The sequence below is a fragment of the Salminus brasiliensis genome, chromosome 8, assembly GCF_030463535.1.
Source record: "Salminus brasiliensis chromosome 8, fSalBra1.hap2, whole genome shotgun sequence".
Lineage (NCBI taxonomy): Eukaryota > Metazoa > Chordata > Actinopteri > Characiformes > Bryconidae > Salminus > Salminus brasiliensis.
In genome coordinates, this window is record NC_132885.1 from 40,755,463 (window position 1) to 40,780,071 (window position 24,609).

The following is a 24,609-nucleotide window of genomic DNA, read 5'->3' on the forward strand; positions in this document are numbered from 1 at the left end:
TCGAACCCACAACATCTTACTCAAGGGCCCAACAGTAACAGCTTACCAAGCCTGGGTATCGAACCCACAACATCTTACTCAAGGGCCCAACAGTAACAGCGTACCGAGCCTGGGTATCGAACCCACAACATCTTACTCAAGAGCCCAACAGTAACAGCTTACCAAGCCTGGGTATTGAACCCACAACATCTTACTCAAGAGCCCAACAGTAACAGCGTACCGAGCCTGGGTATTGAACCCACAACATCTTACTCAAGGGCCCAACAGTAACAGCGTACAGAGCCTGGGTATTGAACCCACAACATCTTACTCAAGAGCCCAACAGTAACAGCGTACCAAGCCTGGGTATCGAACCCACAACATCTTACTCAAGAGCCCAACAGTAACAGCGTACCGAGCCTGGGTATCGAACCCACAGCGCCTTACTCAAGAGCCCAACAGTAACAGCGTACCGAGCCTGGGTATCGAACCCACAACATCTTACTCAAGGGCCCAACAGTAACAGCTTACCAAGCCTGGGTATCGAACCCACAACATCTTACTCAAGAGCCCAACAGTAACAGCTTGTCGAGCCTGGGTATCGAACCCACAACATCTTACTCAAGGGCCCAACAGTAACAGCTTACCAAGCCTGGGTATCGAACCCACAACATCTTACTCAAGGGCCCAACAGTAACAGCGTACCGAGCCTGGGTATCGAACCCACAACATCTTACTCAAGAGCCCAACAGTAACAGCTTACCAAGCCTGGGTATTGAACCCACAACATCTTACTCAAGAGCCCAACAGTAACAGCGTACCGAGCCTGGGTATTGAACCCACAACATCTTACTCAAGAGCCCAACAGTAACAGCGTACCGAGCCTGGGTATTGAACCCACAACATCTTACTCAAGAGCCCAACAGTAACAGCGTACCGAGCCTGGGTATCGAACCCACAACATCTTACTCAAGAGCCCAACAGTAACAGCGTACCGAGCCTGGGTATCGAACCCACAACATCTTACTCAAGGGCCCAACAGTAACAGCGTACCGAGCCTGGGTATCGAACCCACAACATCTTACTCAAGAGCCCAACAGTAACAGCGTACCGAGCCTGGGTCATCACTAGCTAGTGAGCGAGCGAGAAAGCCGGCTCAGCCGGACTGAGGGGTGGCTACTAGCTGACTTAAGCAGGATGGGTGGGAGTGAGGAGCTCCGACTACTGTGTAGAAGTGTAGGGTGTAGGGTGTAGGGTGTAGCAGTGCCGACTGTACTGACGGCTTCTGCCCTATTAGTAGAAATAGAACACCCCCTGGATACCACCACCACTACAACCGCCCCAGGACTGCAGCCTTGAATTTGCAAGAACCATAAAATGAGGAGAAATGTGTTAACTACTGCCTAGAATCAGAGTGGGGTTAGTCACTTTGGGAGTTATGGCGTCTCTCAGAGTAGGGCGCAAGTGTTAGGGCGTAGGGCGTAGGGCGTAGGCGGAATGGGACGCCTCCTTCTCCGCTGCGTGGAGCGGACGCTAAACCGGCGACACGAAGGACTTGCGGTAATGTCGTCCTTGTGGAAATGAAGCCCTTCTTTTTGTACATGTGGGTTAAACACTTAATTAAATTGAGTTCGAGGCATAATTTAAGGGTTTGCTCGTTCGGACGGGCGACCTGGGGGCTTGTTTATGTAGCCATGCTTGTGTAGGGACGACCTTTAGCTAGCTAGCTTGGTCAGCAACAGCATGGCTTCTATTATCAAGCACAGGCGATTAATTACAGCTAATTAATTTAATAACTAAGCATGTTGTCCAGTTATTCAGTTATATTCGGTGTTAATTTATATATCAACTCATTTAATATTCAGCTAGAGACTAACGGGAGGTGTGCGTTGCTGCTAGCTGCTGGACTTTTAACACAGGGCAAGTTAAAAGTCCCCTTAGCCCCAGTGTTGAATAAGGTGTCGTATGCAAAAGTCTGTGCACCCCTGGTCAAATCTCAAGCATTGTTTAATTTACAAGTAATCTTAGCTATAAATAATGTAACATCATTTATAGGCACACACCGGTACTGTTTATTATCTTAATGTTTTATTTTTAAGTAATGTGTAGCATTAATTTGTTTTTTATTAATTAAGCAAAAATATATATATATATTTTAGCAGTTGTTGCAGCATAGTGGGGGAAACCACCACCACCACTACTACTACTACTACTGCAGCCACCGCCACCTCCACCTCCTTCCCTCTAAGCAGATTAGGGGTCGAGTTTAAAAAAAAAAAAAAAAAAAAAAAACCTGATCCTGGCCTACGAAGCCAAGACTGGACCAGCCAGCTCCTCCGTACTTAATGTAGATGGTCCAAAGCCGATCTGCACCGAGAGCCCTTTCAGCTTCGAGTACGGCTCGGCTCGACCCGCCATCCTTTAAGATCCACGGAAGACGAGCGTCCAGACTTTTTACTGTCCTGCACTGAAGTGGTGGAACGAACTTCCCCTGGGTGTCCGAACAGCAGAGTCCAACGCTCGCTGTCCTCAAACCCAGACTGAAGACTCTCCTCTTCTGAGAGTACTCAGGTTAAGAGAAGAGTACTATGGTCTCCATATTGTCTTGTGTTTAGTAGAGTCTAAGATTAGAGGGATCTTTTGGATCCTAGCCGATATAAACTAGCTAAGGCTATTTTCTGAGTAAACAGCGAAGCTCTTTTGGAGAACAGCGTCCGCAAATTTTGGGCATGGGCATTGGGCATGGTACCATTTCCTCATTTCCAGCGCTTGGAAAAACCTGGCATTAACATTTTGGTTAACGTAATAACATGTTTATGCATTCACAGGGTTTCCCCCAGCTAGAGAAAGCGATGGCGTATATGTTTTTGAGGTTCAGGGTGCTGGTGAAGAAAAACCGAACCCCGATCCTCATCGCCGGCTGCGGGGGCGTCTTCTTTTCCAACATTTTCTACCACATCTTTCCGGAAACCACTTACAGGAGGCTGTACCAGGCCTGGAGCGAAGGGGAGCCATTCACGCTGTCCGAGAAACTGGAAAATGAGTTTCAGCAGGTGCTGAAGGACTTGGCTGTGGGCTCCTCTGGTAAATACAGCGCTTTCGCCGCCTATGGTTTCCATCCTGTCGGGGCGGGGGTCCCCTGGCTGCCCTCAGGCGCGCAGATCGGCATCCCGGCCAACTTCAACGGCACTGCGGACGATCTGTCTGGAATCACTAACCGAACCATTGTCATCAATGGCAAAAAGGTGGAGTGGGACAGTGAGGTGGGAACGGCTCTGAAAAATGCCCTGCTGCTGTCCCGGGACGCTCAGAAGTTCGCCATGGCACGGGAGGTATGATGATGTTGGTTTATTTTGATGTGCAGATGTTTAGCAGACACAGATGATCACAAATGATGACAGAATTCAATGGAGGCTCCGTGTGGCTCAGCGGTCTATTGTGCTACCGCTACGACCCCGGGGGGCATGAGTTTGAATCCTAAGCCATGCAGCTTTGCCATCAGCAGCAGGAGTCTGAGAGAGCACAATTAGCTGTGCTCTCTCCAGATCAGTAGATGGCACTCTCTTCCCTCATCAGTCTTAAGTGATGTCACAGGTGTCTGTTAGCTGGTGTGGTGGAGCTGGGGACCCGGAGCTGGTGATGTCACATTGGCTGGAGTTGGGAAAGAGGCGGTGGCTGTCTGGCTTCACGTATATCGAAGGACACGTGTTAGGTCCTTACCCTCCTAGTGGTAGGAGCATTGCTAGAGCTGGGGGGAGTTATGAAGGGGTGGGTTTATTGGCTGTACCACATATGAAGAAAAAGGGGGTGGAGAAAAGACATGTTCACGGCAGTCAACGCATACTGACCATCTCCTCCAACAGGTGTCTCGGCTGGAGTGCGGTGGGCTGCTTCTGCAGGCCGCCGTCGCCCCTGCCTGTCTGGCCGGAGCCTGGTTCTACAGTGTGACCCTCAAACAGGTGTTCAGGCACTTCGCAGGTTCCCTCATCTTCAGGGCCGGGGTTAACGTGGTTGCGCTGGGTCTGGGAGCTGTGGCGTACTTTTTTGCCTCCGACGCCACCACCCATTGGCTGGAGTATCACTCAGACAAGCAGGCTGCCAGCCTGTCCCGCGACTACGCTAAAGGCGGAGTGGAGTTCTACGACAAGATCCTGTCCAGGAACAAGATCCTGCGGCTTCTGATGGGGCCGAAAGGGGAGGAGATGTACGCGCCCAGTGGGAATCTGTTCCCCACCAACCTGCTGAGTCTCAGACACGCGACCTACACATCCAGACGGGATGGTATCCTGAGCCTGCTGAAAGAAGAGAAGGTGTGAAGGACATGTTTAGCCTTGGTTCATTTTAGCTGGAATGGATAAACGGCTACGGTTTAAGGTTTTTTTTTATTGAGGGCGCACAAAATTCCAGCATTTCCAACCTCTATCTGCTACCTACAGCAGTCAGCCATAACATTAAAACCCACAGGAATAACAGTGCTGTCTTGATTGAAGCTGGAAAAATGGACAGATGTGAGAATTTAAGACACAAGAACCAAGCTGTGATGTTCTAGACGACTGGGTCAGAACATCTCCAGAACATCTGGCAGGTCTTGTGGGCTGTTACCAGTATGCAGTGGTCAGTACCTACCAAAATTGCTCCAAGGAAGGACAACTGGCAACAAGGTCATGGGTGCCCCAGGGTCATAAAGGTCAATGATGCTCATAAAGGCCCCATTGTGTTAATAATTATCATTGAATAAATGAGTACAGCCATGACTGTGTCTTTACATTTGTCTTAGTCTGATCTCATTTATGAGTTTAATTAATAATATAGTCTAATTTATGAAATTGTGATCTATAAGCTTCTCAATCGAACGCACCAAATACGATCAATACATTTTACAGAATAGAGGAAATACAGTGGGGATTGGGGGGGGGGGTAATGTCCAAATGTCCAAATGTTTGTGGACACCCCTGCCAGGCGTGAGCTAGAAGTGTATAAAGCCCCCCAGCACTGTGGAGCAGTGAACAGTATACTGTGTTCTCTGGAATGATGAAAGCTGGAGCTCCATCAGGATGTGATACTTTTGGATGTGATAAGGTTGGAGAGTTGGGGATGAGGTGGGGAGGTGATCATCCATCCAACATCCTGACCTCAGTAACCCTGAATCCTCCCATGCTCCAAAATCTAGCAGAAAGCCTTCTTCCCTGGACAGTAGAGGCAGTTATAATACCCTTGATTTCAGAATAAATAACCGGGTGTCCCAATACTTTTGTCAATAAATTAATACTGATTAAAAGCTCAAAAGAATCATCTGTTGGTGTATTATCACTCATTTAAATTGAATGGGCTGATTTAAAGGCCCCTTAGGCTTTTAATCACATCTCCACTCCATTACGCTGAACATGGACCAGAAATAGAGCAGAGTAATTAAGACTGTAACCGCGTTGGAGCCTAATAACCGGCAGACACTCGGTGAGGTCCTTTCTGAAAGGGCTAACAGTATCTCTGAGGCTTGTACAGGTTCATTTAAGAGTCAAATAAAGTGTTCTGGGGCAGCGTGATGACCAGACAGAAAGCTGAGTGGTCCAGTGGACTAAGGCACTACCTCTAGGCGCTGGTTTGAATCCCGGGTTGTGCTGCTTGCCATCAGCAGCCGGAGTCAGAGAGAGCACAACTGGCCTTGCTCTCTCAGGGCTTGGTGGGTTGATGGGACGTCCTCCGCACATCTCTCCTAGTGTGAGGTTGATGTATTGGACCCGGGGGAGCCATGCTTAGCGATGCTGCATTTATTTGCTTCAGAAGTTTATCATAAAGCTGAACATTTACAAAATTGGAGCTTTGTGAAGAAGATTAGCGCTAAAATCAAAATGCATCTGATCTGGATAAAGTTTGAGAGACATCATTTCTGACAGTCAAAGCCCAGTGTTTGTTAGCAACATTAGCCTAGCATTTCCCAATAGAAACCAGAGAAGCACCCGTCGGATATCATGATCAACATATCTTGGCAGATCGAACGCATCTGGGGTCATTGGGTCAACGCCGTCGATTAGATTTTTCACCAAACTGCTCCTTTAAGTCACGGCTCGCCGTCTATCCCTAGCCGTTCAGCGCTGAGATCATAGCTTATTTAAGCTCTGAACGTAGCCGCAGCCCATAAATAAGCAACTATGGCTTTAAATTTTTCAGCACAGGTACTTTCTTTAGCAACCAGGTCACTAACTCGCCCAGAAACACGAGGGACAAAAGCAGCTGACGTGGTTATAAATCTCAATTCAACACAATTAGACCTGGCCTTGGACAGTGTTTCCCAACCCTAAAATTATACATACAGGGTCACGAATATGTGCACGACCACTCAGATTACTAATTCAGTTGTGCTGAAAGTTTCCAATGTTAGGCTTGGGAGAGCCTGAGGGTTTGGAGCTAGGGTGGGGGGTAGTATAGGCTTGAGGGTGTTGAGCTGGGGTTACCCTAGTTCTAACCCTTAAGCCTATACTAACCTTAAAGCTAGTTCCAAACTCTACAGCTCTCCCATCCCTAACCCTAGCTCTAACACTTAAACCGATACTAACCCTAACCCTAGCTCTACACCCTACAGCTCTCCCATCCCTAACCCTAGCTCTACACCCTACAGCTCTCCCATCCCTAACCCTAGCTCTAAACCCTACAGCTCTCCCATCCCTAACCCTAGCTCTACACCCTACAGCTCTCCCATCCCTAACCCTAGCTCTACACCCTACAGCTCTCCCATCCCTAACCCTAGCTCTACACCCTACAGCTCTCCCATCCCTAACCCTAGCTCTAAACCCTACAGCTCTCCCATCCCTAACCCTAGCTCTAACACTTAAACCGATACTAACCCTAACCCTAGCTCTAAACCCTACAGCTCTCCCATCCCTAACCCTAGCTCTAAACCCTACAGCTCTCCCATCCCTAACCCTAGCTCTAAACCCTACAGCTCTCCCATCCCTAACCCTAGCTCTAAACCCTACAGCTCTCCCATCCCTAACCCTAGTTCTAACACTTAAACCGATACTAACCCTAACCCTAGCTCTAAACCCTACAGCTCTCCCATCCCTAACCCTAGTTCTAACACTTAAACCGATACTAACCCTAACCCTAGCTCTAAACCCTACAGCTCTCCCATCCCTAACCCTAGCTCTAAACCCTACAGCTCTCCCATCCCTAACCCTAGTTCTAACACTTAAACCGATACTAACCCTAACCCTAGCTCTACACCCTACAGCTCTCCCATCCCTAACCCTAGCTCTAACACTTAAACCGATACTAACCCTAACCCTAGCTCTAAACCCTACAGCTCTCCCATCCCTAACCCTAGCTCTAAACCCTACAGCTCTCCCATCCCTAACCCTAGCTCTACACCCTACAGCTCTCCCATCCCTAACCCTAGTTCTAACACTTAAACCGATACTAACCCTAACCCTAGCTCTAAACCCTACAGCTCTCCCATCCCTAACCCTAGCTCTACACCCTACAGCTCTCCCATCCCTAACCCTAGCCCTAAACCCTACAGCTCTCCCATCCCTAACCCTAGCTCTAAACCCTACAGCTCTCCCATCCCTAACCCTAGCTCTACACCCTACAGCTCTCCCATCCCTAACCCTAGCTCTACACCCTACAGCTCTCCCATCCCTAACCCTAGCTCTACACCCTACAGCTCTCCCATCCCTAACCCTAGCTCTACACCCTACAGCTCTCCCATCCCTAACCCTAGCTCTACACCCTACAGCTCTCCCATCCCTAACCCTAGCTCTACACCCTACAGCTCTCCCATCCCTAACCCTAGCTCTACACCCTACAGCTCTCCCATCCCTAACCCTAGCTCTACACCCTACAGCTCTCCCATCCCTAACCCTAGCTCTAAACCCTACAGCTCTCCCATCCCTAACCCTAGCTCTACACCCTACAGCTCTCCCATCCCTAACCCTAGCTCTACACCCTAAGCCTTTCCCAAACCCAACCCTATACTATCCCTAGCTCCAAACGTAAGGGTATTGAGCTAGGGTTATGGTTGTGGGAGCCTTAGAGATTGGAGCTAGCATTAGGTTTAGTGTGGGCTTAAAGGTTGGAGCTAGTATTAGTCTTAAGGTTTAGAGCTAGAGTTAGTATAGGGTTAAGTTTGGGAAAAGTATAGGATTTGGCACTAGGGTTAGTATCGGTTTAAGTGTTAGAGCTAGGGTTAGGGATGGGAGAGCTGTAAGGTTTAGAGCTAGGGTTAGGGTGAGGGTTAGTATAGGCTTAAGTTAGGGTTAGAGTTCTGAGAACCTTAGTTTAGAGCTAGGGTTAGGTTTGGGAAAGGCTTAGAGTTTGGCACTAGGGTTAGTATCGGTTTAAGTGTTAGAACTAGGGTTAGGGTTCGTATAGGCTTAAGGGTGTTGAGCTTATGTTATGGTTGTGAGAGCCTAGAGTTAGGGTTAGTATCGGTTTAAGTGTTAGAACTAGGGTTAGGGTTCGTATAGGCTTAAGGGTTGGAGTTAGGGTTAGGGGCGTTTAACCAAAGATTAAGATATTTTTGACCTGGTTGGTTTTCTATTATAGATGTATGACGGTATATAAACTTCAGGGAAACTCTACAATGTGGAGTGCAGACGGACTACAGGACCAGGATTGGGAAATTCTGCTCTATGCTGGATTTCACAAAGCTACATTTCTCAGTAAGGCCAAAGGTTAAGCCTGTCCACCAGGATCAGAGGTCAGACATTCCTATTGGACAATCCCCCTCCATGGTCTCCTGCAGCGTGTAGCGGCCAGGCCGACCGCTGGGTGGCGGTGTTTCCCGATGTTCCCGCACAGACAGCAGCGCTGATGTCAATTTACAGCAGCTATTTATTATTATTACTATTATTATTATTATTATTATTACTATTACCTCCATTTAATAGTTAACTCACCACGAATTCAACCAACTACCTCACTGAGGCTCTCGGAGTAATATTCCCTCCGATAAAGACCCGAGAATCTGAGCGAGAAGCTGGCGAATAAGAAGCGACCTCCAGCTCCAGAGTCCTCCTCCCTCCTCCAGCTTAAAGGGGAGCAGGAGGGCTGGTGCGGAGCTGCAGAGCTGCAATACCGCCGCACCAAAACGGCAGATCTGATGAGTTTAGGCTTTTCCAAAACCCCTAAACCTTCTCCGGTGTAACTCGCACTCATCCCGGGATTGTGACTGCACCCCTGAGCGCTGGCGGCGCTACGGAGATTTGCGCCACGTTCGTCCGCCTCGGAGCGCTGGGAGACCGGACACACGACACAACAGGCAGCGGTCTAGGAGCCGAGCCGAGCCGAGGCGCCGGGCTGCCCAAATGCACGAATTTCCAGACCGCCGTTTCCCCTCTTGTCCACCTACGTCTTCCTCTGGTCGCTCTGGATTGTAGCTTTACTCGCTGCTGGGTTTTATTATTGATCTTTTGGTGTTTTTTAAATGTTATTCACCCTCCATACTCGCCGCCGAGAGGCCCCGCGGATTGTAGCGACGTGTAGCCGCCTCGGGGCGACCATATCGGGGATGAAGTCTCGCTGGGGCTCGCTGTGGGCGGTTTGAGTCGGGAACTCCCCCACCACCACTAAAATCACTTTTTTTGCCTTTATTTCTCACCTGGGATATATAAAACCCACGTTTCCTCAAACCTGGACCCCCCTGGAGCAGTTTATGACGGTAAGGATTTATATCAAGTGGTTTTTATGAAATAAACGAACGGCCGGATTAAGCAGTAAACTCGGGGCTTTTCCCCCCTAAACGCGGCTAAGCTAACCAGGCTAACTGGCTGTAACCTCGGCAGCTTCGTAGCTCCTAAAGTTTTTGGGTCACCGCGGAAAGCTGACCCTGAGCGATAATTTAACGCCAGAGCCTTTAGAAAAACAGCTGCTTGTAAATAACAAGGCAGGGAGGGATAAATGGGGCAAGTTGGCAGCTTGCGACGGTGCCTGTTTTCCCGCAGTCGCAGCAGGACTGGGCGGTACTGGCGCGACTCGGCATCGCGGTGTTGATCGGAGCTGACATTTAATTAAAGGGGAATTTCAACAACCATTAAACCCACCCTGAAAAAAATCCCCCTGCTAAAATATAAACACTCATTCATAAAAGTTTGATCTGAGAGGATTCAGCATGGAGAAACTCGCAGATTCCTATTTCTTCACAGTGCGGGTGATGGGAACCAGGCGTCACAAGCAGGTCTGTCGACATGGCGCGACTAGCCATTTCATTCACTGCACATAATGACCTGATCAGTGACCTTGCGTGTGTCTTTAGAGGTTTTAGCTGTAAAACTGAGAGCGGTATCTTTTTCGCCTTTTGCTACCATGCCAACCGTCCAACATCAGTACCTGACCAAGCCGATGCTCTCCTGGCCTCTCCTGAAATCAGTCAAGTTCTCGTCACAGCAATGTTCAGTTTTTTTAGGGCTAGACTAGACGTTTGGCTGTTCACCAGGCTCAAGTGCGGCGGAGCAACAGAACTGGCAGCCCTGGTTTGAAGCAGTAGTTAAGCCGTACATGCTAATTTTGCAAATTTTCACCACCGCTTGAATAATGCTGTTCGGGCGACGCTCTAACTCCAGTGTTTGTTAGCAACATTAGCCTAGCATCCTCAGTTCTGCGCTAAAGAAGCACACGTCCCATACCAAGGGGGTGGTGATCAGTCCTATTCACTTGAATTTTAGCTGAACTGTTCCTTTAAGGCAGGTTTGCCTGGTTGTCGTTCTGGGACGCCCGAACCGAACCCGCTTTTCCGGGCCGTCTGAAAGGGGGGCATTTTATGCAGGACCATTTGTTGTTGGTGCTTCTGGGGAGTCAGCTGTTGGCAGATGATAGCCTGTGGTGAGGGCCCGGGTAGACGCTGACACGCACCTGAGCCGAGGGGGGTGGGGGTGTTTAAATGAAGGCAGGTGCCTGGACAGTTGCGAGAGGAACACCTGCCCACTTCAGGATTGGCCGCCTGAGAGGTACCAGAGAGGTGTACTCTTTAGGGATGGTACTCTTTATTATGATTTATAATAATTAATTCATATTAAATATTAATATTAAATAAATTATACATCATTAATATACGGTTCCTTCCAAAAGCGATTGTACAGAGCGGCCTACAGGGTTCTCAAGCGTACAGCTCCAGCGCTTTAGCTCCAGGGTTAGCAGTTCTCCAAGGTTTTGCAATACACAGACCCCCACAGATATTTTATCAGGCTGTTGGCTGTTTACAGGAGATGCTAGGCTAATGTTGCTAAGAAAACGGTGGATGTAGATGGTCAGAAATCTCGTCTCAGTACGTTGCCAGAAACAAAGAAAAAAACATCTAAAGATTGTATTGGCCAGCAGACCCCTGGGCTATATATCAGGGACCCTCAGGGTGCCCCACTTTAGGAACCGTGGCTATATGGCATTGTAAAGTGCTATACTGTAGTATCTGACTGTACAGTACTGCTGTATTACTGATTAGTAACAACTCTGGAGACCCTTCTGCATTCACAGGAGAATTTCCATGTATTTGAAGAACCTTCATCCAGGCAAAGAACCCTTCAAGCATTCTTGGAGTTGACATGAGTTTCTATAGAACTGTTACTTCGGTAAGAATCTCTAAAGAACCCCCAAAGAGCCCATTTTCAAGAACCATGGCCGAACCATGGGCAGTTCTTTGAGTTGTCAGGTTTATAGAGGACCATTGCTCTCAGTAAAGAACCCTTGGAGAACCCACAGAGGGGCTCACTCTAAGAACCAGGGGCCTAATGGTACTGTAAAATACTATACCACAGTACATGGCTGTGTAGTACTACTGTAGTACTGACCTGTAAGAATAGTGGAACCCTTTTTGATGCCCTATAGAACTATTTTAGAAGGTTCTATTACCATTTACGGGAAGTATTTGAAGAACCCTTCAACCAGGCAAAGAACCCTCCAAGCATTCATGTAGGTATTTGAGTTGTTAGGTTTATAGAGGAACATTGCTTTTAGTAAAGAACCCTTGGAGAACCCATAGAGGAGCTCACTCTAAGAACCAGGGGCCTAATGGTACTGTAAAATACTATACCACAGTACATGGCTGTGTAGTACTGACCTGTAAGAATAGTGGAACCTTTTTTGATGCCCTATAGAACTATTTTAGAAGGTTCTATTACCATTTACGGGAAGTATTTGAAGAACCCTTCAACCAGGCAAAGAACCCTCTAAGTATTCATATAAGTCGGAGTTGTCATGTATATCTAGGACCATTGCTTTTAGTAAAGAACCTTTGAAGAACAGAGGGTCTCACTGTAAGAACTAGGGGTCTTACGGTACTGTAAAATACTATACTATAGAAGGTTCTATGACCATGTATAGGAGGATGTCCTTGTATTTGAAGAACCCATCAACCTGGCAAAGAACCCTCCATGCAATCAGGTAGTTCTTGGAGTTGGCATTTTTCTATAGTACTGTCACTTTTAGGTAAGAACCCACTTTCAAGAACCATGGCTGAACCATGGCCAGTTCTCTGAGTTGTCATGGATCTCTAGGACCATTGCTTTTAGTAAAGAACCCTTGAAGAACCCACTGAGGAGCTCACTCTAAGAACCAGGGGCCTTACGGAACTGTAAAATACTATACCACAGTACATGGCTGTGTAGTACTGACCTTTAAGAATAGAGGACCCCTTTTTTAAAGGTTCTATTACCATTTACAGGAGGTATTTGAAGAACCTGTCAACCAGGCAAAGAACCCTCCAAGCATTCATATAGGTCTTTGAGTTGTCATGGATATCTAGGACAGTTGCTTTTAGTAAAGAACCCTTGAAGAACCCGCCATGGAAGAACCGTGGCTGTGTTGGTAGTACTGCCGAGGTGAACTTCATGTCTAGCACCCGTGTCTGTACAGATCGTGTCCCAGCACTGACTCACCGTTTCCCCTCGTGCTCGTGCCCCTGAGGTTTGGGATTGGTGAGATGGTGAGATGTTGAGCTGTAGGCAGGATCAAGAGGAGACCTGCCCACCCCGGGAAATGGGCGTAACGTCATCGAGGCAGGTTCCCTCTGCCTTTCTACAGAACCATCCTGAGGTATTCCAGGATGGATGATTAGCGGCGTTGTCATGCTCGGTCAGCACCTTCGCAGTGAGGCATCGCTTACATCGCCTGCTTTCCTGGTGAAGAAGTGGCGTCCAGCTGTTTACATTGGTGGTGGCGGTACGGTACTTACAGAGCCCATATTTATATTTAATTAACCTCAGAGACCCCTTTACGACGTCCGAGTGGGTGTTACCGCGCCTTTAAGACTGAGACATGTAAATAAATGACCTCTGCTCGGATTGGCCTCGGTCCAGACTGAGACCCCAAACCTCACTTTGATGAAGACAGTTCGTGTTCGGTCGGTAGTCGGTGATCAAGATTGCGATCCTTAAAAAAACGGATTGGCTAACGTTGCTAACACACACTGGACCTGGACTGTCACCAGTACTCTCCGTAAATACACGCCCTAGAAAACGCACCTCAGAACGCAGCCAGATCTTCGTTTGTTCAGCGTAAACAAACATCTGCGGTGTTACAGAACACGGTGTGACTTACTTTAGTCTGTAAACACACAAATAAACTTCCCCGAGTCCTGTTTTAGCGTAGCTGTGGAAATAAGGCCTGTCCATGTTTGTAACGTAGCTTTTTAATAGATTTATTTAAAGAAAACTACGCTTTTTTTGGCCTCCATCTGCCAAATTGAGATTGGTGACAGCCTAGGCCCGGTGTTTGTTAGCGGTGTTAGCTTAGCATCTCCTGTTTGCAGCTAAACAAGCACATCAGATACCAAACTGTTTAAAGAAACAGTCCAGGGACGTTCAGAACGAAGCGAGCGTGATTAATAACCCACTCCAGAAGCTTTGGTTTACAACCGGAGACGCTAGGCTAATGTTGCTAACACACACTGGACTTCACCGGTCATTAGTTTGGTCTCGTCTTGGTAAATGCGCAGCCAAAACCGACGTCCGTTTGCTTGAAACGTCTATTAACAGCTACATAAAGCTGTTCTGAAAAACGGATATTTTGGCGAAACCTGGAATCGATCTTATTTCAACGTGTCGCGCTAAACCTGGAGCGCTGGGACCTGGGCGTCAGTTTAAAATCAGACTAAAGTAAGTCTTGACGAGTCTTAAGAAATGTCTGCGCGAACGACTGCAGATCTGGATCCGACATGCTGGCGAACATGAGATTGGTGACGGTCTAAGTCCAGTGTTTGTTAGCAGTGTTAGCCTAGCATCTCTCGTTCTATACTGCAGAAGCAATACAGCAGATACCAAGCGTGACCCGGCTGATTGACTGAATCCAGGGTCCGTGATTGGTCAGACTTGTTTTGATTTTTGTCACAACCATTCCTTTAATAATAATAATAATAATAATAATAATAATAACAGCTGCTGTGAAGTGCAGATGTGAGGCAGTGGTACTCTGTCCGGCTGCTGACCGCTGATGGTGAGATCCGGGACTGTGTGTACGGGAGTGGTGAGAGGTTTTGTGCTTACAGGCCCACGCCGTCACCCCGAGGTGGAGTCAGGAAAGGTCAGCGGCTGCAGGCGGCCGCTCTCGAGCAGATGCTGTTTCTTTTTTTGTGGCTCTCAGTGAGCTGTAACCCTAACCCTGACACAACACCCGCAGAGTAAACAAGCTGCAGAGAGCGCGAGGGGAGTAGCGCTGCAGTGTGAGGGGGCTGTTCAGGAGCTGGTGTTGCTTCACACACATGAGGAGTGATCTCATTTTAGTGTACTGGAATCCCTTAGGCTATCTCTCTCTCTCTGTCTCTCTCTCTCTCTCTATATATATATATATATATATATGTATATATATATGTATATGTATATATATTAGTGTGTATTTGCTCAGTAAAACACTAATATGAGTTTTGTCACTATAATTACTAATAAATCAATAGAAAAAGTTGTTTTGGTTGGTTCATTAAAACATCTCCAAAGATCTTATCCAGTATTAGAGTTGTCCTCCAACACCTGGTTTGCCAAATCAGTGCTGAATGATGGTAAATCTATCTATCTATCTATATATGTGTGTGTGTGTGTGTGTGTGTGTATATATATATATATATATATATATATATATATATATATATATATATATATATGAATCTAATCCGATATTTCTTATATTTGAGATATATATATATATATGAGAGAGAGAGATACATGAGCTATATAGATATATAAATAAATATAGATATATATAGTTTCGGATTTCTTATATTTTCTCTCTCTCTCTCTCTCTCTCTCTCTATATATATATATATATATATATATATATATATATATATATATATATATATATATATATATATATATATGTGTGTGTGTATCTCAAATATAAGAAATACACACACACACACATATATATATATATATATATATATATATATATATATATATGTGTGTGTGTGTGTATTTCTTATATTTGAGATACACACACACATATATATATATATATATATATATATATATATATATATAAAAATAACTCTAAATAATACTAGACTCCATGAGGAGATCTTTGGAGATGTTTTAATGAACAGTGATGGAAAACCACAATTTTTTTTATTCACAGATTTCTTAGTAATTATATCTATAAATCTAATATTAGTGTTTTACTAAGCAAATAAACACTTATTGCCCAGATAAGCCCCAAACTCTTCATTATAATTCTCAATAAAATAAACCCATAAATGAAGAGTAGGAGTTTTGTGTCCCTCCGTCTTCAGCCTTCTGTCATTCCCTTCAGGAGCGCGAGTCTACAGCAGCACCGACAGCAGCAGCAGCAGCTCGCGCAGGGCTCTCGCGCAGGGCTCTCGCGTGTTGCACTGCTGTACATGCCCCCGCCACGTCTCCGATTACAAAACGCGCGGCTCAGCTTTCAGTGGAATTACAATGACTCACGGGCGCAAATATTTCAGCACCAAATGCAGCTTCCTTTTTCCTCCCAGACACGAGAACCTTATTCATTCATGCTTCCAGCATCTCCTCGCCTCTCTCCGAGTCAAGTGACGAGGCCTGAATTAACAATGACACGCAGGGAAAAGGAGGCGGGCTATTTACAGGCTTTTCCGTCCGAAACGTGCCGAGCCACCTTGCCAAGGAAATCGGCGGGAAGCGGAACAGCGTGCCTCTTCCACCCCCTTCAATTCTGACTACACGGAAGCCAACAGACCTTACGGCTTCTAAAAACCTGTTGCCTGGGGGTACACACGGGCATGGCTAGGGGGGTTAGCTTTAGCATGGCTGTACAGCGAACAGCTGACTTCAAGTGTCTGCCTGTTATCAGAAGGTTGTGAGGTCGAATCCTCATCATCATCATCATCATCAGTCTTCGGCTTCGTTTTTGCCAGTTTATGGTTCCAGATTGTTCTTGTCTTCAACATAATGTAGGAAGAACTTGGTATTGGTGTTGAATAGGGAAAAATTCCCAATTCCCAAATCCAAGTTAAACTGGTCAGAATCAGGAAATTAGAAGGGAGGTTAGCATTAGCTCAGCTTTTAAACTGTGTTCTTTAATCCGAGCTGCAATTCCTGAAAAGATTCCTGGAAAATTCCTGGAAAATCCCCAAAAATTCCAGACAAATTTCCAAATACAAAGTAAAACTGCTCTTAATCAGGCAAGAGAAACTGGACAATGGTCTGCCTCGTCTCTTCGAGTCAAGCGACAAGTCCCGAATTAACAATGACGCACCGGGAAAAAGAGGCGGGCTATTTACGGCTTTTCCGTCTGAAACGTGCCGAGCCAACGTGCCAAGGAAATCAGCGGGAAGCGGAACAGCGTGCCTCTTCCACCCCTTTCAATTCTGACTGCTCTGACTACACTGAATATCAGGCCAACAGACTCTGCAGCTTCTAATTCCCAAGAAATTCCAGTAAAATTCCCACATCCAGTGTTAAACTGCTCCGAGTCAGGAGCGTGAAGCAGGTTAGCATTAGCTCAGTTAGTAGGATAACAGTCTGCCTGACTGAAAGCCCCCTTATAAACGTTTAGACGAGAATGTCTCGAGCGACCAAAGCTCCAGGAGTAGTTGATACAGTCCAGAAGCTAGTCACATAAAGTGAGCAGGTGTAAACGGGGTCCGGTTTGGTTCTTCTGTGGCTTCGCTCCAAACAGCCCGTTCTAGTGCCTCTAGAATTTTACGCTGCCCTTCCTAGCAGAATAGGGAATGCCGTCCAGACTGGGGACTTCTTCCTCTGAGCAGCCGCCGACTCTGGGAGAAAGAGCGCAGGCCCGAGACAGGCCCGGCTGCGCCTCCGCCATCAGAGCGCTCCGCCACATCAGTCCGGGTCGGATTAAGAGATTAGGTATGCTGGGCTGTCATAGTGGTTTCATGGATTCCGGATGAGTTTGCTCTGACTCTGAAGATGAAACAGGTAAGCTCATTAAGAGATTAGCATAAGCTTTGATGATTACTCATTGGGAATGCTATGCGATGCCAGAGTTCGCCTGGGTCAACAGCTCCACGTCCTGCGCGGCAGAAGTGTGGAGGCTGCTGACGGACGGCGTCGGAATTCTCAGAAGGCGTGTGGTGGAGGCTTACCTTGCGGTGCCGTGCAAACGTCGGAGCACTTGAAAGGGCTTTCCGCTGCAAATTACCTGCTATCGGCAAGGTTTCCGCACTGTGTCCGGCCTGTTTTAGAGGCTGAGCAGTTGGTGGAGGTGCTGGTGGGTGGAGAGGGGGACTGGCTTGTGGTTGCTTTGCCAAATGTGGCCAGAGACTGCAGAACTGTCGAGCCCGGTCAGGGACTGGCTGGAAATGCTTGCGTGCCGTTGAGCTCTGGTTACAAGGTCCTGTGGACACAGTTCAAATGTGTGTGTGTGTGTGTGTGTGTGTGTGTGTGTGTGTGTGTGTGTGTGTGTGTGTGTACTCACCTGAGTCAGGAGAACCACCCGGTTTCCCCTCCCCACCTGGAAACGCACAGGCTGCACATTGCACTGTTTATGTCGGCCTGGCGCGCGGGCTAGCGGGGGCTAGCGGGGGCTGCTCGCAGGAGAGGAAAAGTCTCTGTTTGTTTTACAGAAATAAAATTCGCTTCAAACCAACAACCTCCGAATCACAGTGGGTTACAGGCTCGCCCCCGTGATCCACCTGGACTCTACTGGGGCACAGCAGAGCCGGAAATATTTGTCAGAACCTGACAGGAAGCAGTTGTTTGAACTGTTTGGATTTGGGCACTCTTCCTTTTCTCGGTTTTAAAGTGTCTCTCATCCCAGTCGGATACACTTTCGTCTGTTTCCCAGTTTTGGAATTTCCCTTAACGCATGCGACTGGGATTTTCTTCCGTTTCCCAGTTTTCAAAATTGTCCCTCGTCCCAGTCGGATACACTTTCGTCTGTTTCCCAGTTTTGGAATTGCCCCTCGTCCCAGTAGAATGTACTTTTTTCCGTTTCCCAGTTTCCAAAATTGTCCCTTGTCCCAGTCGGATACACTTTCGTCCGTTTCCCAGTTTTGGAATTTCCCTTAATCCCAGTCGAATGCGTTTTCTTCAGTTTCCCAGTTTCCAAAATTGTCCCTTGTCCCAGTCGGATACACTTTCGTCCGTTTCCCAGTTTTGGAATTTCCCTTAATCCCAGTCGCATGCGTTTTCTTCAGTTTCCCAGTTTCCAAAATTGTCCCTTGTCCCAGTCGGATACACTTTCGTCCGTTTCCCAGTTTTGGAATTTCCCTTAATCCCAGTCGCATGCGTTTTCTTCAGTTTCCCAGTTTCCAAAATTGTCCCTTGTCCCAGTCGGATACACTTTCGTCCGTTTCCCAGTTTTGGAATTGCCCCTCATCCCAGTCGCATGCGTTCTCTTCCGTTTCCCAGTTTCCAAAATTGTCCCTCGTCCCAGTCGGATACACTTTCATCCATTTCCCAGTTTTGGAATTGCCCCTCATCCCAGTCGCATGCGTTCTCTTCCGTTTCCCAGTTTTGGAATTGCCCCTCATCCCAGTCGCATGCGTTATCTTCCATTTCCCAGTTTTGGAATTGCCCCTCATGCCCTGCATACACTCCATTTCAGTTCTCAGTTTTGGAATTTGGAATTACTCCATGTTCGGTCAGATTACATAGGAAGAAACAGCCACAGCCAGGGTCCCAAGCCCACTTAGCGATGGTGGTCAGGATACATGCCGATCAGTCTCACTGGGGCTTTTCCAGCGATCTGAAGGGTAGTGTACTGCAACATGTGCTGTAAGCCCCCTATCTTTAGGCCCCGGGCTGAGGCTTTTATTGATCTGGAAGATGAGCAGTGAACCCTCCAGAGTTGCTCTTTACTGCATCTCATTCTTTCTGTTACCAGAGCATCATTAGTTTTCTTGGTCTCTGAGGAGTCGTCCACTTGCTAATGAAAAGAATTGCTATTGATCACAGTGGTGGTTCTTCATTTACATGTGGAGGATTTCAGGCTCTGCTGTAACATCAGCCATCAGCATTTAATGATCTTGTTCCGGCAGCAGTAGAACAGTCCGTTTTTGAAGGTGATGTGTTGGAAGCAAATAAAATGGGCAAGGACCAAACTGTGATGGGTCAGAACTGGGTCAGAACATCTAAAAAATATCACTGCAGTGGTCAGTACCTACCAAAAGTGCTCCAAGGAAGGACAACCACTGACACGGCAGTAGGATCATGGGCGCCCAAGGCTCCCTGATGTTCATGGAGGCCCCACCTTACAACCTACAGGAAGGAACTTCTGGTGAAGTCCAGGCTTCAGCGGGTCAGAGCTGTTTTGGCGACGTCAGGGGGATCTACACAGTGTTAGGCTGGAGGTCTAAATGTTATGGCTGGTTGCCGCTACACTCTTGACCTGAGTTTTTTTGGGGGTAAACTTCAGCGAGCTCCAAAAGAATCTCACAGTTCTGTCAGATTAAGGCGAGTTTTACACTTCGCACATCGCAGATCTCGCCCATCTCCTCGTTCCTGGCTCGGGCCACTTGGTCTTGTGAGATCAGTCATGCTCCAAATGCTCCAGGTTTCCAAAGCAGAGCTGAAATTTCCAAGGCAGGTAAAGTGGAAGCATCTTCACCACATTGCCTGAGGGTGATACTCATCAGGCCGTGCACATGCCATGCAGGCTCCTGAGGGACTATTCTCAGGTTTGCGCTCACCGGCACGCAAAGGTCACTGTGAAACGCCTGCGACCTTTTAAGGCATCTCGCAGGACTTTTGGAGGCTTTCCATTGGCCAGATGTTTCCTCGGTTGTTTCTGATTTGGTAGAAAAGTTCCTTTTATAGGAAACCTGGCTTTGAGAAACGATATGTCGGCTGTTTATTCTAGAGTTTGCTGTTTTTCCTGGCTGATGGAACCGTCAGTCCTCCGTCGGCACAGTTCTGGGTAAACTGTTGGTGTTTTTGGTGTCTTTAAGTGGGTAATTACCCCTGTAGCACTTTTCATTGGTTCCTCAGAAAGTTACAACCTGCTGTTTGGGTGTAATGTCCTTGTTTATTATTTTAACCATGATGCTGGTTTGTGTTTAGATTAACCTGTTCAGCCAGCCTCAGTCGGTTAAACTGATGTGGGCTCGCCCTGTTGTCGGGAGGTTGTGAGATCTAATCCTGGCGATGCCACATGCAACAAACGAAGGCCGGTACATCCGGTAAACCCAAAGCAGAGGTCAAAATTGGGCCATAGTAAGAGACCTCTGAAGGCATCCTGGGGTAACGTTAGGAGCTCCTTTGAGTCCTGTAAATCGTGATGTGGGCGGGGCCTCCATTTAGCGTCAATGAGCCTTGAGCCACCGGGTGTCCTTCCTTGGGGCACCTTTTGATAGGTACTGACCCCTGCATACTGCGGGAACACCACCCCATTACACCTCCATCACCTCAGACGTGCAGCCTAATGCTTCCCGGGTTGTGCCGCTTTCGACACCGCTCTTCATTTGTAGTGGAGATCTGCAGGTTGATTGTACGCACATTAATTCAAGTACATGTTTAGAGTTCATGTTAAAAGGACGTCAGTGTTTTACAGTCTGGGGCTCATTCACAAATCCTTGCTCAGGGTGCGGGGTTGCCTGAATCGCCCTGCTGTTGAGGCCTGCTGGCACAGCTGCGTGTTTTGGAGGGTTTAATGATCAATGATGGCAGTCTGCGGGTTCTGAAACAGAACGAGCCCCCCTGCTCCCCTGACCTACTTAGAGCTTCAGCCGGGTCTAAATCTGACTAAGCTCGGCCCTCAGAGAACCACTTTGGAGGAAATGCACAACCCACTGACCCTATTTATAACCCGGTGTTATTTATTTATTTATTTATTTATTTATTTACGGAAAACTTAAATATTAGGTAATCTTTTTTAAGTATTAATGTTTTGCAGTACTTTTTTGAGTAATTTAGGGTTGCAGTGGTATGAAAATGTGCTTAAAACCAGTATAGGAAATATTTTTTACTCTTGTTTAAAGAAAAAAAATAATAAAATAAGTCAGTCGATTTAATAAAGAAAGTGATCAGCTGATTAACTCACATTAAAAATAATTTAACATATACTTTCATTAATAAACTTTCAAGCTTCGAACAAAATATTTAGTATAGTTAATCAAGAAAAGACCCTGTTTTCATTCATTGAAGGGTAAAATAATAAAAATAATAACAATAATAATAAAATAGTGAAATAATACTGTAATACTGCGATATTATCATGCTCTGAAAATCTCATTCTAGGGTCGCGACCCTACCGCAATATAACCACCTGTTTATTGCTCTGAACTTCCATATAATTTATTTTATTAACATTTATTTTTTACCTGATCTTAGAGCCAATTACCCAACCCACTCGTTAGTACCCTCACCCCTGTCACCCCTATGTAATACCCTCCACGCTGGGAGGGTGAGTACAGACACCTGCACAACCAGCCACTGGCTTTTTTTCCGAGCTGCTAGTAAACAGTCAGAGGCTACTGGCACAGGTCGCTGTTCCTCAGCCGAGCTGTAATTCAGCGTTCTCACCGTCTTTAATGGGAGCCTAATCCAGTGTGTCTTTATCAACCACTTGTCCTTGTTGTTTCAGACTCGGGCTGGACCGTAATGACCGCACGCTTCCGGTTGCCTGCTGGCAGATCCTACAATGTCCGGGCGTCGGAGCTGGCACGCGACAGGCAGCACACCGAAGTGGTCTGCAACATCGTTCTCCTGGACAACACAGTCCAGCCTTTTAAGGTTAACGTAAGTACGCCCCCATGCTGTTGCCTGTTGCCTCCTTCCAGAGACCCTCTGGAGGGGAAACTGGTTACCGGGACTGGTTGGTTTTAACCGGTGTGGCAGGACGGGGAGTTGGCTCTCTTGCTGGTTTGCTGGCTAGAGGCTTCGGACCCGGATCTCTGTAAAGCTGCTTTGCGACTACGCCCGCAGTTAAACATGCTGCATAAATTAACTCCACTTGACTTGTGTTGGATGAAGAACAGCAAATGTTGATTTTTTTGTATTTTAATTTTTCATTGATTTTTTCATGTGTAATTACACATTTAATAACTGTGACATCATTTACCCCCGAGTTTCCAATGCTATCTAAACATGAGGTAACATGCTAATTGTTAGCTTAAGTGCTAAACATGAGGTAACATGCTAACTGTGAGCTGAGGTACTAAACATGAGGTAACATGCTAACTGTGAGCTGGGGTACTAAACATGAGGTAACATGGTAACTGTGAGCTGGGGTACTAAACATGAGGTAACATGGTAACTGTGAGCTGGGGTACTAAACATGAGGTAACATGCTAACTGTAAGATGGGGTACTAAACATGAGGTAACATGCTGAGGTACTAAACATGAGGTAACATGCTAACTGTGAGCTGGGGTACTAAACATGAGGTAACATGCTGAGGTACTAAACATGAGGTAACATGCTGAGGTACTAAACATGAGGTAACATGGTAACTGTGAGCTGGGGTACTAAACATGAGGTAACATGCTAACTGTAAGATGGGGTACTAAACATGAGGTAACATGTTAACTGTGAGCTGAGGTACTAAACATGAGGTAACATGCTGAGGTACTAAACATGAGGTAACATGCTGAGGTACTAAACATGAGGTAACATGGTAACTGTGAGCTGAGGTACTAAACATGAGGTAACATGGTAACTGTGAGCTGAGGTACTAAACATGAGGTAACATGGTAACTGTGAGCTGGGGTACTAAACATGAGGTAACATGGTAACTGTGAGCTGGGGTACTAAACATGAGGTAACATGGTAACTGTAAGATGGGGTACTAAACATGAGGTAACATGCTAACTGTGAGCTGAGGTACTAAACATGAGGTAACATGCTGAGGTACTAAACATGAGGTAACATGCTAACTGTGAGCTGGGGTACTAAACATGAGGTAACATGCTAACTGTAAGATGGGGTACTAAACATGAGGTAACATGCTAACTGTGAGTTGGGGTACTAAACATGAGGTAACATGCTAACTGTGAGCTGAGGTACTAAACATGAGGTAACATGCTAACTGTGAGCTGAGGTACTAAACATGAGGTAACATGCTAACTGTGAGCTGAGGTACTAAACATGAGGTAACATGCTAACTGTGAGCTGAGGTACTAAACATGAGGTAACGTGGTAACTGTGAGCTGAGGTACTAAACATGAGGTAACATGCTAACTGTGAGCTGAGGTACTAAACATGAGGTAACATGCTAACTGTGAGCTGAGGTACTAAACATGAGGTAACATGCTAACTGTGAGCTGAGGTACTAAACATGAGGTAACATGCTAACTGTGAGCTGAGGTACTAAACATGAGGTAACATGGTAACTGTGAGCTGGGGTACTAAACATGAGGTAACATGCTAACTGTGAGCTGAGGTAATAAACATGAGGTAACATGGTAACTGTGAGCTGGGGTACTAAACATGAGGTAACATGGTAACTGTGAGCTGGGGTACTAAACATGAGGTAACATGCTAACTGTGAGCTGAGGTACTAAACATGAGGTAACATGCTAACTGTGAGCTGAGGTACTAAACATGAGGTAACATGCTAACTGTGAGCTGAGGTACTAAACATGAGGTAACATGCTAACTGTGAGCTGAGGTACTAAACATGAGGTAACATGGTAACTGTGAGCTGGGGTACTAAACATGAGGTAACATGCTGAGGTACTAAACATGAGGTAACATGCTAACTGTGAGCTGGGGTACTAAACATGAGGTAACATGCTAACTGTAAGATGGGGTACTAAACATGAGGTAACATGCTAACTGTGAGTTGGGGTACTAAACATGAGGTAATATGGTAACTGTGAGCTGAGGTACTAAACATGAGGTAATATGGTAACTGTGAGCTGGGGTACTAAACATGAGGTAACATGCTAACTGGCGAGCTGAGGTACTAAACGTGAGGTAATATGCTAACTGTGAGCTGGGGTACTAAACATGAGGTAACATGGTAACTGTGAGCTGGGGTACTAAACATGAGGTAACATGCTAACTGTGAGCTGAGGTACTAAACATGAGGTAACATGCTAACTATGAGCTGAGGTACTAAACATGAGGTAACATGCTAACTGTGAGCTGAGGTACTAAACGTGAGGTAACATGCTAACTATGAGCTGAGGTAATAAACATGAGGTAATATGGTAACTATGAGCTAAGACGCTAGCTAATGTGGTGAATTTGAACGCGCTGTGATTTATCGCTACGTCCCCATAAAAACAAATTGAAGCGCTACAGCATCAGCA

The 24,609-nt window shown here is 46.5% G+C and overlaps 2 protein-coding genes across 3 annotated transcripts in view; both read left to right on the forward strand.

The window, feature by feature from the left end:
- The first annotated feature begins 1,274 nt into the window (after positions 1–1,274).
- tmem177 (transmembrane protein 177) lies at positions 1,275–4,730 on the forward strand. 2 transcript variants are annotated; one of them, XM_072685270.1, is made up of 3 exons: positions 1,275–1,539; positions 2,808–3,311; positions 3,843–4,730. In XM_072685270.1, the coding sequence occupies exons 1-3, from the start codon at positions 1,477–1,479 to the stop codon at positions 4,293–4,295; spliced, it is 1,020 nt and encodes a 339-aa protein (XP_072541371.1). In that variant the 5' UTR covers positions 1,275–1,476; the 3' UTR covers positions 4,296–4,730. The 2 variants fall into 2 exon arrangements, with proteins under 2 accessions (XP_072541371.1, XP_072541372.1); XM_072685271.1 differs by having other exon boundaries at positions 1,499–1,582.
- A 4,294-nt stretch (positions 4,731–9,024) lies between these two features.
- Positions 9,025–24,609, forward strand: part of ptpn4a (protein tyrosine phosphatase non-receptor type 4a) — a 60,412-nt gene continuing 44,827 nt past the window's right edge. Inside the window, exons 1-2 of the mRNA XM_072686601.1 lie at positions 9,025–9,634; positions 21,940–22,094. Coding sequence (XP_072542702.1) covers positions 21,957–22,094 — 138 coding nt within the window. The 5' untranslated portion in view covers positions 9,025–9,634; positions 21,940–21,956. The remainder of the gene's footprint in view (positions 9,635–21,939; positions 22,095–24,609) is intronic.

Excerpts from the sequence above, each read along its gene's own strand:
- tmem177 (XM_072685270.1), top strand. The coding sequence starts at position 1,477 with ATGGGACGCCTCCTTCTCCGCTGCGTGGAGCGGACGCTAAACCGGCGA. Across the intron at positions 1,540-2,807 it reads GGCGACACGAAGGACTTGCG|GGTTTCCCCCAGCTAGAGAA; the intron begins GTAATGTCGTCC and ends ATGCATTCACAG. Across the intron at positions 3,312-3,842 it reads AGTTCGCCATGGCACGGGAG|GTGTCTCGGCTGGAGTGCGG; the intron begins GTATGATGATGT and ends CTCCTCCAACAG.